The sequence below is a fragment of the Alligator sinensis genome, unplaced genomic scaffold, assembly GCF_000455745.1.
Source record: "Alligator sinensis unplaced genomic scaffold, ASM45574v1 scaffold424_1, whole genome shotgun sequence".
Lineage (NCBI taxonomy): Eukaryota > Metazoa > Chordata > Crocodylia > Alligatoridae > Alligator > Alligator sinensis.
Window position 1 is genome coordinate 2,137,569 of NW_005842113.1, and position 20,677 is coordinate 2,158,245.

The following is a 20,677-nucleotide window of genomic DNA, read 5'->3' on the forward strand; positions in this document are numbered from 1 at the left end:
TTGCTGGGGTGAAGACTTCATGGAATGGGGAGGGGCACTTCCAGAACCCCTCCTAACTTGGCGCCTGGGGTGGGTGCCACTCTCACCCATCGCTAGTTGCTGTAGAAGCAGTTAAAGCAGGGAACATGGGGCATTCTGATAATTTTCTAGTTTTGACTTGATGCTCTTTGACCTATAGGCTAGGGATAGAAGTTACACATAAACCAGTTCATGTGATCAGAAACTGGTTTAAACCTGTAACACAACAGAAGTTCAGTGCACATAAACCACTTGCAAAATGGCCAAAACTGGTTTAAGATAAACTTGGATGGAGGTAGTATCTAACTTAACTGATTTGGGTCAAACTGATTTATGGAACTTCTGTCCCAGATCCCTTCCTGGTTCAAGTTAATTCATAGTCCCTCAGCATCCCAGGATGCTTTGCAGCCCTGGGCTATGCAGTCTACTCCAGTGGAGCAGGGCTGGCCTTTCCCCACTGCTGTCAGAGCTGAGGCAGTAAAGCCTCTGCTCCCCAGCCTCAGCCTGTGACTATCAACACAGCGGGACAGGAGGAGGGGAACAGACCCGAGACCCCTCCAGCTCTGGTCTGCACAGCAGGGGAGGGAAAGCACTCTCCATGGGACTTTTAGCCTCCCTGCACAGACCCTATAACCAAGCTGGAATCACCTTAACTCCCCACCTTTCCCCCCCCAACAGCTGCACTTGTCTCTGGGGGGTGGGAGAATGCACCCACCCAGCATGGGACCCCCAGCTGGGGTCTGTAAGACACAGGGAGCAAGCCCCCTCCACTAGGTTTTTCACCCCCCAATCCCTTCCCAGGGAGCCAGGCTGGGAATCCTTAGCCCTTCCCCCTCACCAGCTGTCCTTGCCTCTGAGGGTCTGGCTGCCTTTCCAGTTTCAGAAATGAGCATCAGTGCACTTTATTATCAGTTGTATCTGTGCAGTTAAGAGTAAACTTTGAAGGATGAATTGATTCTGCCTTAGGCTTTTTGACTGTCTGTACTTAACAATACTGATTGACTGCTTGTGCCAACTCTCCGTCCCTCAGTCTCTTCACTTCACTGTCATTTAACATAGTTACTTTTTGGTTACCAAATGTGAGGACATAGTCCTGATTGCTGTACAGATATGACTCCCACTCCAGGTTTCCTGCAATGAAGTAATTAGTTTTGTCTTTCAAGGGACATAGCAGAATACTGCCTCATGCCACAGGAATATTAAAACAGGAAGTCAGACAATTTGGAACCAGCATTCCAACTCAGGAAAGAACTTGCAATCCTGGGAGTCTTGGGGGATGCTGGGACACAGCCCCAAAATTTGGAAATGTACTGTAAAATTTGGGTTGGTTCTTCACTTTGCCCACACTCCACATCTGTCTCTCCTCTCCCTTGCCTTATCCACCTCCTCCAAGGTACTCTTTCCTGTCAATTTTCTTTCCATTTTCTGTATCATCTCCAAATTCAAATCAAATCCTAGAACTTGTATGGGTTTTGCTGCAGTCTCATTGTCCAACCTAGTTATGTTTTAACTTGTTGCCCTCATCCTGTGTCTATCCTGTCTATTTAGATTTTAAGCTTCTTGGGGTAATGAGGCTTTAGTACTTTATTTAAGTACAATGTCCAGCATAGTGGAACCTCATTCTTGGTTGGTTAATAGACACTGCATTAATACTATGATTAATAAATAATAAGGGGGGAGGGGAGTCAAATGTCCTTTCTTGGTGTTATGAGAACCTACAGCAAGCAGTCAGCAAACTGGACAAGTGTGACCTCCTCCCTAAATGTAATTTCCATTAGAGTATGTTTCACATCTATATCATGGAAGCATTAATGAAATGGTACTATTTTTGATGGTGGGTTTCCTGTATGTTACACCTTTTGTCTACAGAAAACAAATGTCAATGGCATTTCGTAACTGAAAGGACAGAATGGGCTTCACTTCAACACATTTTACAGATGGTTACAGACTCATTAATTGGGAAAATGGATTATAGCTGCCAAGTTAGTTCTAAAAATGGAGTCTTTTGACTTGCAAACCTGTTTCAGGTAGGGTGATTGAAATACTTTGTCATTTAGTTTTGTTCCCTTTTTTCTGCTTTTATGGCCTTGACAGCCCAAATTTGGAAGCAGGAGTTAGAAACAGCATAGTGACATTTACCACTGACTTTTATCAGATGTGCCACAATGAGCTATGTGTAGAATACCTACAGGAGCTCACTGCATGGGAAATGGGAGCCATGCTTGGGTTTTTCTGGTTTAAATAAGTCTCAGCAACTTCAAAGATTGCACTGTTCACCCAGGAAATTAATTAATTTGATTTTCTATTTCATTCTTCTTATAGAATGATGGTGTTTCATTTTGCTTTATTTATTACATACTTTAATTTTGCTAGATTGCTAAGAAGCTTAAATGGCATTTGTTTACTTTCCTTATGGATGAGACTTGAAATCATGACCTGAGTATGACTTATACATTGTATATAATGATATGGCAGTTTTGGACTCCAAGACATTTAAAGGTGTTCCTGGAAGCTAAAAAAACAAGGTACAAATCAGTTAGACATTTGGGTGATTTCGAAACCTCAAATCCTTTGAAATAGTTGGCAATATGCCTATTGCATATTTACAGTTATGCAACTCTTCCTCTGTGTGACTTTTAAAGTTACTCCTTCCTTTTTTCTTCATGTCCCTTGGTGGTACCAAAACATTGAGCTTTTTTTCCCCTCTCTCTCTCTCTTCTTGGTATGGAGCATTGTTCTGTGGAAATGGGTTGTTTTGAGTTCACACTTTGTTTTCCTGCTGTTTTTCTGGGAAGTTGGATATGGCACAAAAGATATGAGAACAGCTTGTAGGAAATGGGTTTGTTTGGGGAAACAATAAAAGAGCAACTGCAAGCATACCTTTCAGATGTATGCATAACATACAAGATATACACACACACACACATTTATGTAGCATTTCTTAATGCTATCATAAGATAAATAAATCAGCATTTTTGATGTATCCTGAACTTTGTATAATTACTGCTTCATATCACACTGTAAGGATGATTAATTATGTTGTTTAGCTACTCTTTAACCTCTCCAATGTGTTTTGAGCTGTGAGGAAAAAGTCAACTTAATGTTTTGATATTCTAATATAAATACGTAAGTTCTCTGGGCTATATATTGCCTTCATTTTGCAATGGAATTTTTACTGGTGTCACTTTAAGATAGTACATATGATCCTTTATATTGACCATACATATCTGCATTTACATGTGTCTACTTTGGTTAGTCCATAAGGTGCAAAACTACCCTGCCTTAACTTTATGTTGACTCTGGAGGTTAATGATGTTGCAGAGCAGTGATATGTTCTGAAGGAGAACTGCAAATAATTGTTTTAACCGAATCAATTTTATGAAGCATCATAAAATCAAAGAATCTACCTTCACCTAATTCTGCTATCCATACAATTGTCTTTGACTTGCAGTAGTATTTTTACTGCGGTGGTATCTTCCTTCTTTGTATGTATATGTTGCCATTATTGCTGAGTGAATATTTTTCAGCAAATAGTTAATGTGGGATTACCAAATTATTCACAGAAGAAAATATAGATAGATAGGGATATCTAACTTGAAAGCAGAACAAATAATTTCAAAACAAGATTTTTTTTTGGAAGGAGGGTTGATCTGAAACAGTTTCTTTCTTGTGATATTCTTGGTTTTGTCTACTCAATGGTAGTGTATTATTCATGCAGCTCTAGTTACATTATACCACAAAACTTCCCTTACTAGTCTTATATTTAATGTGTGACCTGATACAACAATATCCTTAAGATATTCCTGATTCAAGAAAGAATGAAAAGGACACTAGGTTATACACAGTAAAGGATGCAATTGAAAAGTTTCCTCTAAATCCAGAGAGATTACCCATACAAGCAGCATGCCATGGTTAAAATGGGAAACACCACAAGAACCCTTTAGTATACAGTATTTAGAGAGTAAATACACAGAAGTGTGAGGAAGTAAGAAGGGAATCTAATGGAGATTAAGAACATAGTAAGGTGTTATACAAAAAAAAAAAGAAAGTGGTCTTAATGTGGTGACCTAAAACTGGCTATATTTATTTGCATTCTAATTCCAGCTTCTAATTCTGGAATTTGCATCCTAATTCCAGTTTCCTAATTTCAGAGTACTTAGAAAATGGCAAGAAAAAAAATCCAACTCCAAAGTAAATAAAAATATATGTATAAACAAAGATGCTTTTATCTGCATTTTTTGCAAAGTTATCAAGTAGGGTAATGACTTTAATAAGCATAGAGTTTGATGAATGCTTTCCAAGTAGGGATAACGGCTCATAAATATGTATGACTTTGAACATAGTGGTGTATATTGTAACTTCAGCAGCCAAATGTGGGGCCTGGGGAAGTACACTTCCTTAGCATTCTGGCTAGGGCTGCTAAGAAAAAAGCAGCGGGACAATTGCTCTGAGAATGACCTCAAGCAGTTTCTACACTCCATTTACAGGTGCTGTGTATAATTTCCTGCACCTCTAGTGGTGAGTCGTTGTGAGTTGGGTTCCTACCTCCTTTAGGTGCTTTGGTTCCTTTTATCCTTGAGTCTTATTTGTCTCTTAATTTTTTAGATTTGTAACATTTTTCTGATTCTTCGTGTGATGATTTGTTTGGCAGAGTAGGTTGTGTGTATATATATATATGTTTAGCATTGGTTTGACTAAAATATTTTGATGATTTAAATATTTTAATTTTAAAATGTGCCCAGAAGCTAAAAACAAGATCACCTTAAAAATGGAAATATATACAATAAATTTTGTTAAGCTTATTGTGAATACAATATCTGGTCTTGGAGTTACAGTTCAACAGTGAAGAAGGTTGTAGATTCCAACTTCTGTGTTGACTGAGGGAGTCTCAGGATATTCTTCTCCTTAGCTAGGTACAGACAGTCAAAAAGCCCAAGGCTGAATCAATTCAGTCTTTGCAAGGTAATCTAAACTGCAGAGATTATACTGAAACAGAAGTGAACAGACATTTACTTTTGATTCAGGTAATGCAGCCACATGCCTACAGTGACTCAGGCCAGATGCTGGGGGGCCGCTAGAGTATAGCTCTCTGGCTGTGTGTTTACTTCCTCTTCCTGCTGCCCCCAAGGTCTCTGGGATTTGTAGTCCACAGTTGCATCCAGCAGTAAATTTGAGTTGGGGAAGGGGTGTTTAACCCCACTCCCTGGCCCCAGACCCCAGCTGCAGTTTGCCGGGGGGGGCACAAACTAGCCCATATCCCCAGCTGGGCTTGCCCCCCTGCCCTGTCCCCCACCCCCGCTTGTCAGCCATCCCTCAGTGCTCCAGCTAGGGAGCAGAATGCAGGGCCTCTCTAGAGCAGAGAGCACAGCTCAGCCCAGGGCTGGAAAGCATGCTGGGGGACTCTGACTGAACTTGAACCAGGAAGGGCTCTGAGATAGAAGTTTCATAAACCAGTTTGACCCAAATCAGTTAAGTCTGATACTACATTCAACCAGGCCTATCTTAAACCAGTTTCAGCCATTTTGAAACTGGTTTATGTGCACTAATATTCTGTTCTGTTACATGTTTAAACTCGTTTCTGATCACTTAAACCAGTTTATGTGTAACTTCTGTCCCTAGCCCTTTAGTCACTTCAATTGGCAGAAAAAATCCATGATTGTTTATGTTGAGATTTTCTGGATAAATCTGCAAAACCAAAACACAAGGACTCAAATTGTGTCCAAGTACAACCTGTAATTCCAGACTAAGATGAATAGCCTCACAAAAATACAGTAATTCTTTTTTTAAAATGTTGGGGCTGCTACCTGTTGTTCCAAAAATGCAAAGTAGAAACCCAGAGAGGATAGGGTTGCAAGACTAGAATTAAATCTATGTGTTGGGTCATACAGCTATTTTGGCCCTGAGACTAAGTTTCATAATATCATTTTGATCTAATAGCAAGGAAAGTTCTTAGCAAGTGTGGCATGCAGCCTCAGCTCATTTCCTATTGGGCTATGGTCCACTTTACAAACCTGCCACCCATTTTGCCAAATAAATCTTTGCTTGAAAGAAGACTGAGACAAAAACAGATGTTTATATTTTTTAACAAAGTAGAGGGCTGGCTGCTCAATTAGGCGGATGATAAGGTCTGAAGCTGGAATAGCTTGGGAGAGGCTGTGTGCTGGCACTGGTCTGGCAGGATTTGAAGGAGCTTTTGATCCAAGTACTCTCAGTTCTTTACCCTTTTTGGAGTCTCAGAAGTTATCAACAAAACTGAGAGAGAAAATAGTTTGAAAGTTTTTAAAGTTGACAATAATATCAAGATGGAAAATAACAAAAGTCCATTGTAATATCTTCAAGAAGTAGTTATTCAAGCCTCAGTGTTATTTTGCTTATTAGATGGATGGAAGTACTAAAATAAACACACGAAGTTAGGTATTCTTTAAAAATACATATACAATATACAATTGGATAGCTGCAGAATACAATTGCAATCTTTTTGGCATTCATGAATTTAGCTTTTCCTAGTTATTTAGGGATAAACATTATAGGCCTGATTTATCATTGTGTTATTCCAAGTTTGCACAAGTGTAACAACACCAGTTTCAGGTCTTCTGTTCTTTAAGAAAGAGATTCTCAACAGCACAAGAACTTGGTATGTACCTAACTCCTAATTTCCATTAATGTATTTTAATATCTCACACTGTTTTTTTTAAATTCAGTTCCTTTAAAAAACCCCTATCATTAAATAAGACCCCATTTTTCTTTGCTCTACTCTTAGATATTGTAACTGAAATATCCTATCATTGGGTAATCAGGCAATTTGTTAATATTGTGATAGTGTTGATTCTTGGTGAGAATAGCCTGAAATTACTCCTGTTTTGGTACAGGAAGCATGTTTGGCTTGCATGTGTCAGTGCACAAAGCCATAAACCTGACTAATTTAGTGATTTTACACAGCAAATACAATGAAGAAAACTCAGCAAGCCTGAGCTAGTCACAAACCATATTGCCACTTGCTTGAATAGCAAACCTGCCAGTTAATAAATGAAGCTTAGTGCTAAATCCGCTATCAAAGACCATCCAGACCTTTGTCTAAAGACTTCTGTAAAATCTTGTGAAAAAGCACTATGCATTATGTTTTGTTAGCTAATGCTTGCAGTTTCTGATGCCCATGACTTCTGCAAAATGTTTTGCAGTTTCTATTCTTTAACTCAAGTTTGGGATTCTATATGTTGCTTTAAATTATTGTGAGGTATCAGATGAAATAGCTCATTGTGATATGGCATGTCTTTAAAGGTAGGTCCCCTTTGCATCCTTAATACATCCTGTGAGAGAAACCCCCAAGCACGGCCCATCCATCTGCTTCTACTTGACCACTTCAGTGCAATGTGCCCAGTAGCCTCTCTTAAGGACACTGGAGACTGAGGTCTCAAGAGCAGCCACAAGGAGACCTCCTCAGAGAAGCTTCATGGGTGCATTTCTGGGTTTGCTGCATGCAAGGAAGCAAGTGTGGCATCCCTCCTGGGGCATGCTGGGAATGCAGCATAGATGTATCCTAAGACATTTATAGGGACTTTCCGGTCTTTGGAGATGATTAGTCCACCAACCTTTTGGATGTGCTAATGTTGTCATAATACCCTGCATGCAGCATTGTCCAGCAGATGGAGCTGGTCTAGGAACTGTGGAGACCTAGATTCTAATTCTAGCTTCTTAAGTAACTCAATTTCTCAATCTATAATAGGAATTGAAAAGAATTTGTCTTCTCTTGAAAGCATTTTGAGATCTAGGGGTAAATGCCTGATATTCTAAATATTATGTCATGGATAAGATGTGATGACAAAAAGATGAATACCAATGGCTTTGGTAAAAATAAGGTTATGGAAATTATAATCATTAAATTAAAAATTATAATTCACCTTAAAGCTTTGTGTTTTTAGGTTATCTGGGAACTTAATTACATTATAAAATACAAAAATTCTGTGTCCAGTCCTGCAGCCCCTATTTACATAATAACTGTGGAGCCAAGAAAACGATTCGTATAAATAAATGCTGTAGGTCTGCCTACTTACCAGCAGTTGCTTTCATGGCCCCAAGTTTCATACTGTCATTTTGATTTAGGGTCAGATATTTCTTTCTCTGAGTGGGACTATGGCTGCATCTCTCTCTGGCTTTCAAATATCCTTTTAATTTTTTTCCAGCAAGACATGAAGACCCCCAATAAGTGGCAGCAGAATGCCTTTATTTGAATTACTACTGACTTCCCAAGTGCCCATTTCAAATAGGTGGAGGATGTTAACTGAATTGGCAATAATATTCTTATGGGTGGAGGTGAGGACAACATCTGTCTTTCCTATCTTGTACTGGCCAAGGCTTTTTGTTGTTTCTGAACTCTCTCACGAATATAATAAGTGGAATTTTGTCTGATTTAATGAATCCAAGTCATACAGATTTAGAGATAGAACACTTTCAAGATGTGTGCTCCAACTCCTGAAGCAGGTGACTGCATTTTAAGTTTTAACCTTTGTCAGTATCTTCCACACACAGTATTGAATATCTTTTGATGAAGCTTCTTTTGAGGATGATCAGAATAGAGTTGTAAGAATGTCATGATCTAATAAACTGTAGCAAGAGCATTAATCATTTGATTCTAGTTCACTTGCTATTACTTAGTGCAATGAATCTGAGGCTCAAAGACTTGGCTGCAAATTTGGATAATATTCCAACAGCAGTTCGACCACAGTTTGGTTTACTGCGCAGTACTGCCAGTTTTTGACCTGGGTACAGTGGAGGACTCAAGACTAGAAGATTATCCAATGTCCTGTGAGATGTTATTGACCTGCCACTGGTATCATATTAGCTACATTGTAAAAATGGCATTATTTAACCTCTGAGATTAGGTTTTACTGTCCAGCAAACAGCCTCCTAAAGTGTAAAATAAAGGGAAAATATGCCTGACAACACAGTAAAAGTAGCAAACAGCAGCTGTGCATTTCTGTATGTCATTTGATAAAAATCAACGGAAACTGTTCCATGCAACTGTATATTGTGTGCTCTTACTTCCAGTCTGGTTGACTATTATTTGGCTCATTTTTATGGCCACAATTTTATACAAAGCCTCTTGATTCAGAAAACACAAGTTTTGCCTGTGACCGGCAAGACAGCCAGGCAGTTTTAACTGATGTCTCTCCATTGAAGTCAGTGGAGTTATACTGATTTACACTGAGTCAGGATCTGTCACTTCATGTATTCATTTTCACTATCAGGGGAGGCAATAAGCATGGGGTTAATGAATGATAACTAGAAAGAAACTTGTTGCTATTTGGCTCTTGAACCTGCAGCTTTTTGTTGATGGGTGCTTTTCTTTTTTCACTCTTCACGTATACTCCATCTCTGTATTTGTTTAAATTCATGTCACGCATTCATGTATTTGTTAAATTCATGTTTAAATTCATGTCATGTACATGCTAATTAATAGATTGAGATATGAATGGAGGTGCATGGAGTCATGGACCGGGGTGGATTCAGAGGGGTGCAGCACTGTAGATTCACCGTGCTTTCACTACTCACTCTGCCTTTTCCCCCATCTCCCCATGGGAGTAGTGGTGTGTTGAACCTCTTTTAGTAAATTCTGGATCCACCCATAGACATGGATAGCGAGGGTGGGAAACGGAAATAACTATGTGGCTTCATAAGGTACAGAACAGGGCAGAGCCTAGTTAACATGTTAATTAGTACTTGAAAAACCCAGGTGTGACAGCTTATACATTTAACAGGAATATGTCATTCTAATAAAATTTTTGATGGGAAAGAATTTATTAATTGTTTCACATTTCTAATTTTATTTTGATAATGGCAAAATGTGCTGTTTTAAAAAGGTAAAGGGTTTTGTCTTGCCTTTATCCTTGTGGTTTTAGGCATTTATATCACTAAAATCTGAAATGTAGTATAATTTACATCTTATTAATACTATTTGCACCATATTTAATAATGTGTATTTCAACACTTCTACAGGTCTGAAACAAAATGATGGTTTGATATGTTTATTCTGTGAAAAAAATTGATCTGATTCAAGGTTGATTTTCATTCTGAAATGTCAGAATATCCTGAAAATTTTAATTTTTGCTTTCTGACCAACTCTAGTATTTATAAATGTATAGGAGGTAGACTGTGTTGGGAGAACAGTTTTCAGCCTTAGGAAATATATGCTTATGTATCTGAAAAATATGTATTCAAGTTGAATGAAAGCTCATGCAGATGGTGAGAAATAACTTGAAAATAGGGCCATAGAAAAGGTTACATAAACAAACCGATATGTTTAAAACAAAGGAAATTAGTTCTGCTGTATATGGGGCAGAAAAGGGCTCCCACTTTGAATATTGTTTGCATTATAAAGCAGCCAATTTCTAGAAAAACTACAGAGGAATGCAACAAACTTATATATGGGGTTAGGAAGTCTTTATTCAGAGAAAAGGCTCAAAACTTTTAACATTTTAAGTCTGGGGGAAAAAGAGAGTAAGAAATCAAACCCTTCCATAGTTCAGGTAGACTAAAGTGAACCAAGAAGATCTCGGATACCTATTCTACCTGTAGGGAAGAAGCAGTAAATCCAGAGCCTATCTGGAAAATTGAAGGAAAGAATTAAGCTAAATGTTAAGTAATGTTCCTATTCTTGGTGCCTGATCCAGCCCTCATCAAAGAGAATGGAAAGACAGCTATTCACTACAGTGAGAGCTGGACTGGCCCCAGAACATTATTGGGAAGTTGAACAGTCTACCATATGATGATATGAAAGCAGACTACATAAATGCATCTTGGGCAATACAAGAAATACGTTCTGCAGCTGGAATAAACATAAATAATAATGCTATTGATTCATACCTTTATCCAAACTCTTTTCACATCCTGCTCTAGTATTTTTGTAGTAACTTTCTATATTGGTAGATTCTACTGCTTAGCTGTATGCTGCCTTAAAACATATTTTTTTCTTTTTTTTTAATTTTACTAAATTTTAAGAAAAATGGTCTTTGCTTTTAATTTGTGAGATTGAACAAAAAGGAGGGACTGATTACCCTTCATAATGCAGAATACTTTGGTCATCTGTCCTGAAATTTCTGCTTTCCAGGTCAAGTAATCTTGGTTTGATTAAACAAACACCTTTCCTCTAATGATTTTGTGTCTGTTTTAAAAGTATAATTGTCCCTATTGTTCTGCTAAATCAGTCTTTTATTCTGGGGATGGGGTTGTTTTGTTTTGTTTGGGCTTTTTTGACTGATCAAAAAGGATAAACCAAAACCAAATACAGAAGGACATTTTGTTCTTTCACCCTTGGTACAGAAAGTTCAAATGAGAACCCTGGTATACAAACTAAAAAACAAACTCTGAATGAAAAAGAATTATATTCTTTTGTGTTGCTGATAGTGGGGCAGCAATTCTGTCAAAAGAATAAAAATGGTTGTCAGATATAATTTTACTTCTCATAATACATCAAAGTATTCCATTTCATGTACACACATGAATAATCTTTCCTGTCTGTCACTATAGCCTATGCTTCATCATGCCATGTCATGCAAACCACTAGTTACTCGGAATGAAAGCTTTAACCTTTGAGGTGTCAGAAGAATATATTATCTCATGAAATCCAGGAAGATGGCCCATCCAATTACTATAACTGTTCCCAGAAAGGTACAAAAGTTGGCAGACTAAGAGGAAGCCTTGTATGACTCTATTTTTATAATATGTTAATATTTACTTTGCCTACTTGATGTTGCCAGTTTTTTTGGGTAACAGCATTAATATAAATTTTAAAAAGATTAGCATGAAAATAAGTGATGAAAAATGTTTAATAAAAACATAAATGACATCCATATGCAAAAAGCTATTTTGTTATGTAACCACATATATCTATGTCTGCTTGTGTGTGTGGCTAGATCATACAGCTATTTTTCATATTGTTGATCACTGAGAAGTTTTCATATTGTTGATCAGTGAATGTTTCAGAAGACTGCACTTACATTTTTATGAAAAAAATCTATACATTTATACAAATAACATGTTTATAGAAAATAAGAATCTATAGTGTACCTCATATATTTAATAGCATATGCCTTCCTAGCCTTTGCAGCTGAAAAGAGAGAAGAGCCTTTCAGGCATACCATATGAAAATCATTTTTACTTATTTTGAGTTTAAACATTTCAAGTAAATACATTTCTATTCACAAATAATTTGTTTAACAATGGATGAAACAATTAGCCATTAAAAATGTTAGTCTATGATTTGGTGATTCATAAGAGTTGGATAAAAGTGTGGGAAAACCTGAATAACTTATTCTATTATTAACATGAAAAAAATGATGAAATACATTATTTGCAAATGTTTTTTAATGATTGCTTTACTGTAATGATTGCTTTTTTAATGATTCTTTACTGTAGATACGTAGATGTATACTGATGTATATGTATAACATATGGCCATTCCCTCTGAGTTCTTGTACAATGAAAATTCCCTTTGAAGTTTAAATGGCTTGGCTAAGACAGCAGAGTATGTGTGAGTCTGCACCTGACTTCCCCTATGTATGCACATTAACTACTGATGGCACTGGAAAGTACAAGGAAGTAATTAAAAAGAAAATAATTGTACTTATCTAATTCATATATTAATATAATGGTTAAGTCTTAGGGGCCTTACTAGAGAGTAACTGAGGATAGATAGTATGGGTAGAAATACAGGAGGAACAAACTGGTTTTGGGTACCCTATCATTTCTTGAATCACAAGATTTTATGTAGTCACAACAAATTCCAAATTTCATGGTACTATTTTATACTTTTCTACAATATGAAACTCATATATTTTTCTTCATACCATGAACCATCCTTAGATTATTAGATATTACTTTATCTTTGGGCTAAATTCTGAAGTGTCTTGAGACACACATTGTTAAGCCTACTTCAGAGGCCATGGAAAAATCAACATTTGTCAACCCTACCATATCCAAACATGTTCCATAGGTACTCCATGCTCTAAAAACAAGTAAAAGATGTGATAATCTAACATATCATGGGGTAGTAACAATTGGGAGGCTGAGAAAAGGGGAGGATGGAAAGTATGATGGCCTGAATCCTGGCAGACAGAAAATAGTGTGAAATGGCAGCTAAGCATACTAAATTCCAAGTTTCCAGCAGTGAAATCCTTGTCCCACTGAAGTCAACAGCCATATTTCCTTTAATTTCTGGGCTGAAATCCCAATCCCACTGATGTGCAGGGGGAGAGGAGAGAATAGAATAATGCAATCCTAGAAGAATACAACTGGAAAGGATCTCAGGAGGTGATCTAGTCCCACCGCCTGCTCAGGGTAATCTATTCCAGTGCTTACCTGCCCTCATAGTTTGAAAGCTATTCCTAGTGTCCAACCTTGGTTCCCCTTTGTGCAATTTAATACCATTAATTCATTTACTGTCCCTTATGAACACAAAGAATACTTGATCACCATCCTTTTTATAACAACCCTTTTTTCATTTGAAGATTTGTATCAATACTTATCTCCTGAGATTTCTCCAGACTAAATAATTTAAGTTTTCAACCCTTCTTTGCATGTCATGTTTTCTATACCTCTGATCATTTTTGTTGTTCTCCTCTGGACTCCTTCCAATTTGCCTATGTCATTCTTGAAGAGCAGTGCCCAAAACTAGACACAATACTTCAGGCAGGTCCTCGTCTTCTGAATAGATGACTTCCCATGCCTTAAATGTGACACTTACTTTTTTTAATAGTTTGCCTTTTTTTCTCTTTTTTTGTAACAACACTACACTTTTGACTCATATTCAGTTTGTGGTCCACTATAGTTGCTGGGAAGTAAGATTATCCCATTCTAGGTCACGTTCCTAAGGTATGCTGACTCCACAGGTAATGCTCTGTCAACTGTTCAAACTTGTTCAAACTGAGAGTTGGACAGGCTGTTTTCCCCAAATATCTTGTCTTCCCCAGATATCTACATCTTCCAACAGCAAGGGAAAGAAGGTACATGTGGTGTCACCCAGGACTTATAGGTGCAGATAGAAATGCAGCTCCCTGCTGTAACTGAGAAAGTTTTGCAGGAATTGTTCTGAGTAACAACGTTCCTTGGGCAGCAGTAGAGTAAAGGCAGACAGTACATGTAGTCTGGTTATTATGGAAGCTTCACCCTGCCACTAATTCCTCCACATGAAATAACCCATGTGTACAAAGATATGACAGAAAGTACAGATACTCCCACACTGCCTCCATAGCCCTTTACAGGGAAACTGATAACTGATAAATCACAAGGCAACACGCTAGTGGAATCTGAACTCAACTGCCAAATCATATGAGGAATTCCTGTGGTAGACTGGATATTTTTAGCTCAGAAATCATTTAGAATGAGACATGTTCCTAATAAATGTAGCTAGACACAATCTTTTATGTTAATTTATGGGCTTTATTTTTCTGTTTTGATCTGTTCTGTTTTGATCGTAGTCTTTACACTATCTCCATAATTGTTACTAACTGCCATAGTATTTTGGGGAATTTAATATAATCTGCTCAGATACATTGAATCCACTGAAATACGTTTAATTTTCCCCCTTTATATACTATAACATGTCAGGTTGTACATTCATAGGATGTTGAAAAATAACATGGAGATGTTGTAAAATAAACTAAGGGGGAGGCAATATTTTATGATAGTGATTCATGCCAATAGATACAGATTTAGTAAATCCTCCTGTCTCTTAAAGTCCTGGTTTGTGGTGTATAAATACCCCCAAACAGTCTTCAGTCATGCTATTCAGAGCCATGCTTAGTGTGATCTTGGAATAAAAGGTGTTTTATTTGGGAGGAGGGTGTGGGGTGCCTGCGTGCTTGTGCATGTGTGTAAATAAAACCAATCAGCCGCATTTTTATGCAACTTTTAGAAATGTCACATATTGATTACAGATTGAAGTAACATTCTACCTGCTTTTTTTGCAGCCTTCGTTTTGCTTTCTCATGTATAATTCATACTTTCTTATACACATATACGGTAATCAGTATTGCCAAAGTTAACATTACATAATATGTTATTCAGTCCATGTACTGACTCCACAGCGGAGCAGAGGAGAAGGAAGTGGGCAGAAAACTGTCTCAGACACTGAATAGCAGTCCATCTAGTGTTGCGGGTACATGCTCAAGAGGGAGTATATTTTCATGGAAAATTACAGAATACAGTAAAAGAAAATATTTTTCCCCCTGAGTAACTTAATTCTTTGAACCTCTGGATATGAAAATAAGAAAGTTGGATGTAAAGGTCCCTTACTAAATGATGCAGCATCAAAGGGTTTTGACACCTCTTTCTCCTGACCTCTCTCCAGTGCATCCTCCTATTTGGAGCCAGGATGGTGGGGATAAAAATCCCCAGCAGTCACCCCACCTTTCTAGCAGAGCAGTTCTCACTTCTTCCCACTAGCATCTGGGATGATGTTTGCACACTGTCAGGATCCCTAAGAATATCAGGAGTTCTGAGCTACTAGGAGCACAGTAAAGAGGTGGCAAAGGGATGGGGGTAGAAAATAGGCTGGTAATTTAACTATGCAATGGTTCATGTAATGCCCAGATTCTTGTGGCAGCTTTTGTGCAGCCTTTGTGTAATGTGAGTAATGATAATGATACTTTGTAAAACATTTTTCAATATTTGATGTGTACTCCCTGATACAAAGTTATAGCCTTGTTGCCAGCTCTTGTGATTTTATTGTAAATCTCATAATATTTAGTGCTTTGCTTAAAGATTCAGTTCCTGAAGTCAAGAGATTAACTGATAATCTCATTTTTCATTTAAAAAATGTCAGCATCTAGCATTCCAGGTTGTGGAAGAAAGCATGAATGTTACTGAAATATACCCTGAGGGCTCAGAAACCAGGAGAAGAGGAACACTAAATGCATTGCCTTTTTTAAAAAGTCAAACATTTTAAGACAATGTCTTGACTTTAAAGTCTGATTAATGTTTTTGAACAGCTGGGATTAGTATTACTGTGGTTTATTCTTTTCTCTAAACATAGTGATTCCTATAGCTCTAGCTCTTGTCTCCGTTTCATTCTCTGTTGACAGGACCATCATCAAGGATGTTGGCTGTTACAGCACACTGGCCATCCCACACAAAATGTCCCCAGTGGGGTGTGATCTGTGATCTACCACTTACTCTTACCAAGCCTGTCTAGCAGACCTAGATCATGAAGTCTGTTAGTATGTCTAACTTTTGGCAGATGGCTAGTTCATATGCTGCTCTTGGCTGGGACTGTGCGCTCTCAGGCAAGCAGGTCTCTTGTTTGGTGACTTGGTTTTGCCCTGGAATTCTCCAACCCACAACTGATTCTCAGGGCACCAATGTGCTCTGGGCTGTCTCTCTGCTCCTCAGTTATATATTGGTCAGAGCAGAGCTTGACATAAAGGGTTCAAACCTTCTTTGTGCTATACTGGGGCAACAAGCAGATGTTACGTCTACCCAAACTGTGCCATCTAAAAGAGCTACAATGACTTTAACTGATTAAAAATAGCAACAAGAAGAAATAAAGTCATTACAAGATTAACTGCAATGGTGCAGTAAGGGAGATGGTCTTTTTTGTAGGCTACATCATTCTTGGGTTCAGTCCCCAACTATATGCAGCTGCAGCTGCCTTCCAACTGTCAGTCTTTTGTACTCAGCCACCCAGACTGTTCCAGGCTGTAAAGGTGCCATAACCACACTGTCACCACAGCGAGGAAAAGGAGGCAGGGAACCTCTTCCCACACATGCAGCAAATTAGGATCTCCATGCAGTTCCCAAGGAAGTGCTCTGAGAGAGAGATGGCTTATGGGTTGGTCAACATGCCACATTCTCAAGGGAGTTTGGTTTGTGGTTTAAGGGTGGTGTCCAGCCAACCAGTCAGCACCTCTTTTGCAGCCAGCAGCAAGCATTAGCCTTGTTTGCATTTTCATTTGCTCACAGACCAAAATCCCTGCAACAGAGGTTACACCCAGCTATATCTCTTCTCTGCATCATTCTGCTCTCCAGAAAAGGATTTGGCACTAATCCTACAGGAAGGAAGAGAAACTCCCTGTGAGTTAGCACAGTTGATTCCTCAATCATTTTGCAGGGCATTTAATGCCTAATACTCATGGATCCTTCTGCCAGATATGGCTTTTTAATTTCTTTATTTTGAATTTGCATTATTTACTGCAGTGTTGGTACAGGGTTTTGTTTCATCAGTCCCAGAAAGTGAACTCTTTTATGTGTCTATAGCAAAGGTGCTCAAAGTTTTTATACAAATTAAAATTAGAAATGGGCTGAGAGCTGCACAGAAAAGCATTATAAACACACATTATTAGTTATTTTAGGCTTAGCAATACAAAGTAAAAAAGTTCAGTATCCTGTTAAATTATTATAAATTTAATAAACATAATTAAACTTTAAAATGAAATAGTGCCCTGTGCAGTAAGTAAAGGTGGATGGGCCACTGGCTTTCGTTAGCCTACAAGGATCTGGCTGGTTTCCAGGTTCTTAGTGTTGGTGTGGGAGAGACCAGATGGAGACTGCCCAGCTGGCAACACTGTACCTTACCTCAGCTCCCTGGGCTTCCCAGTGCCCTCCCTGGGCTTCCCAGTGCCTCCTGAAGGGAAAGCTGGGAACATGGTGGGAGTGAAACCATGCTCTGCACCAGAAGAGTGGGCCTTTCTTTGAAATTACTTTCTGCTGTTTTCAGGTGCTGTTGCCAGCTCTGTGCAGCACCCTGTACATGCATTGGGTGGGTCTTCATTGCCTTTTCCCTTCCAGTTGCCAAAGTTTTCATGGAGATCCAGAGCCCAGGAGCTGAGCATCCCTACTGTTCACCTCTCCTTTTCCCTTCCTCTCCAATTAATTCAATGGTAAGGGAAAACAGGATCCAAGCAGCAGAGGCTGTGCTTATCTCCCATGCTCTAGAGCTGTGTGAAAGCTCTGAACCTACCAGCAGGCTCTGGCTAGAGTCACAGCTTTTGTGCAGCTGTGGAGCTCAGGAGCTGAACACTACCACCAGCCAGAGCCCAAGTTGACATGCTAGTAAACTCAGAGCTTCCCTGCAGCTCCACAGCTGAGTGCTGCCACCACTACTGCTGCTCATCCTCTCTTTTTTCCCTGCTGCTGAATTTGGTGGTGGGCTATGGGAGGGGAAGGTGAATGGCAATTGTGCTCAGTTCATGGGCTTCAGAGCTGCAGGAAAGCTCTGAGTTTACTGGCATATATGTCAATGCAAATGAACACTGCTGCTGCTGCTCATACCCTCCTTTTCTCTGTCACTGAATTCAGTGGCAGAGGAAAGAAGGGGAGGAGCAGCAGTAGCATTCACTTGCACTGACATGTTAGTGATCAGCTGTTCACACCAGCTTCATGGGCTGCACCTGAGGATGAGCACCACTGATCTGCAGAATAACAATAGGACAGACTATGGCAGTGCTTGTGTTCCCATCCTACTCCTTCTCATGTTCATGGCTGAATAATAACTTGGAAAGATCACTCTGAGGGCAAATATGTAGGGTGTTCTGCAGGCCTATACAGTTTTTGTCCATTCTGCTAAGACCAAAAAAACACTAATTCTGGTGACAGCTTTTCTAATGTTGAGATTTTTCAGCATAGTAACAGGGTAGAGACCACTCATATATTTCACAACTGAGAAAACATCAGCTCTTATGATGTAGCTCTTGTGAAGCTAAAAGGATCAGTATTCCACTATGCTTCCTGTAAGCCATTCGGTCAGCTTAGGTCATACGGAAATTCCAGGTTAGGAAAAGATCAGGATTTCAATACTAGAAGGCTCAAGAGCCAGATCATCACTTTGGGATGTTCTTTGGGACAAAGACTCTCTTTCTGTTACTGTGTACTGTGCTTCCAGGTTATTATTTTACTGTGATGCTTGTAATTATATTACAACAAATGATCCTTAGTATGCAAATAAACGGTCCATACATACCTTTCATATGATGCCTGAAACCTAACTTATTCTCATAAATGTTTTGATAATATCTGTACTACCTCTCTGATACAATGTCATGCTTATTTCTGCTGTTTGGTTTTTAGGAAGCATTATCAGTAGTGAGTGAAGATCAGTCCTTGTTTGAGTGTGCCTACGGAACGCCACACCTTACTAAGACAGAGATGACTGCCTCCTCTTCCAGTGAATATGGGCAGACGTCAAAGATGAGTCCGCGTGTCCCCCAGCAAGACTGGTTATCACAACCCCCCACCAGAGTCACCATCAAGATGGAATGTAACCCAAACCAAGTAAATGGGTCAAGGTAATGAAGCCAGAATTTAAAATTATTACTAATAAAGCTTTATGCCATCTGTGTCCACCTGTGGTCCTCGCTACCATAGCATCTGAATAGCTGTATAGAACAGCAAAATTGGTCCATGTCAAAATGGAATGTAAGGGAAAAGATAGTGAGACATTTTAATTCTTGGCTGGTTTCTTTCTGTTTTGTATTGGGTTATTTTTTCCATAGTATTGTGCAGGCAGATTTACCAGACCCATGTAGTACAGTATATTTGCTAACTCCTTTTATCAGAAGTCAGCAGGCTGTATTGTGAAAATAGTGTATTTATTCACTCATTGTATGTACCTTCCTCCCCTCTCCAAATGAGTTATGAGTTTTGAACAAGGAAGCTGATGTCTACACTAGAATGGAGGCATAATGTTGCCATAATGGCTTCCAAGACCTTGCTGCTTTTCCTTTCTTTCCCAGGGGCAGGCAGGGGAAGCAGTCACTATTCAGGTCACTCACTGTATCCTTGCAAACCAAAAGCTATAACAGGGTTAAAACCTGAGTGTCAGAGCTAGTAGGAGGGAGAATGGTACAGGTGGCTGGGAGCATTCAGCCATTTTGAATCCATGTTATGGAAAGGTTGACACTGGAAATACCATTTTTTCTTCATTCTGTCGTACCAAAACAGGGTACATGTCTTATCCTGGGGGAAGGTATGTGGTATGTGAGAAGATAGGTATACTTTCAAGGCCTTTTTTGTCTGATAAAAGGCTAAATTGGAGAAACTAAATTGGGTCATGCACTTCTCTAAGTTTCTCATCATGAGGTTTGGGTTTTTTGAGAATGAAAAATATGTACAAAACAATTTTTATGAAAAAATTTGCTTTTGGGAACTTTAAAAATAAAGTTGCATATTCTTGTTATCCTTATCTAATCAAAGTCATGGTAGTTATATTAAAGGTTTTAATTGGGTGATTGGATTTTGGAAGGCTTCTTAATTTCCTTTCTTTTTATTGTCAGCTGCATTAGAAAACAGGTTCATTTTGTTGCTAACTTTTTCTAGTGAATAGGTTGCCTGAGCTGCACTAATATTTAACTTGTCCATTTTACCTTTGTGGATAAACGCTTGCTGCTACCAGAGAGAGATAAAAGTATATATTCTTTATCAAGAATCTATACTTTCCTTCTACTTCCTTAGTAGTAATGTAGTGTCATTAAGGTGAGTGTGATCAGATGAGTGTGAAGCAGATACACTGAAAATGTTCATGGATATGTATAAAATTATTCGTTTCCTTACTAGTTACTAGATTCAGAATATGGTTATCTTAACAGAAATACTGTACCACTCATAAATGTTACTGTCTATAAATGTTACTGTTACTATAAATGGGGTACTGTATGTTTCTTTCTCTAATCAA

General features: G+C 38.6%; 1 protein-coding gene across 3 annotated transcripts in view; it reads left to right on the forward strand.

Annotated features, from left to right (window-relative positions):
• Positions 1–20,677, forward strand: part of ERG (ERG, ETS transcription factor) — a 239,416-nt gene that overhangs the window by 161,404 nt on the left and 57,335 nt on the right. For all 3 annotated transcript variants that reach the window (XM_006024677.3, XM_006024679.3, XM_006024678.3), the window contains one exon: positions 19,075–19,292. In XM_006024677.3, the coding sequence (XP_006024739.1) occupies positions 19,075–19,292 (218 nt within the window). The remainder of the gene's footprint in view (positions 1–19,074; positions 19,293–20,677) is intronic.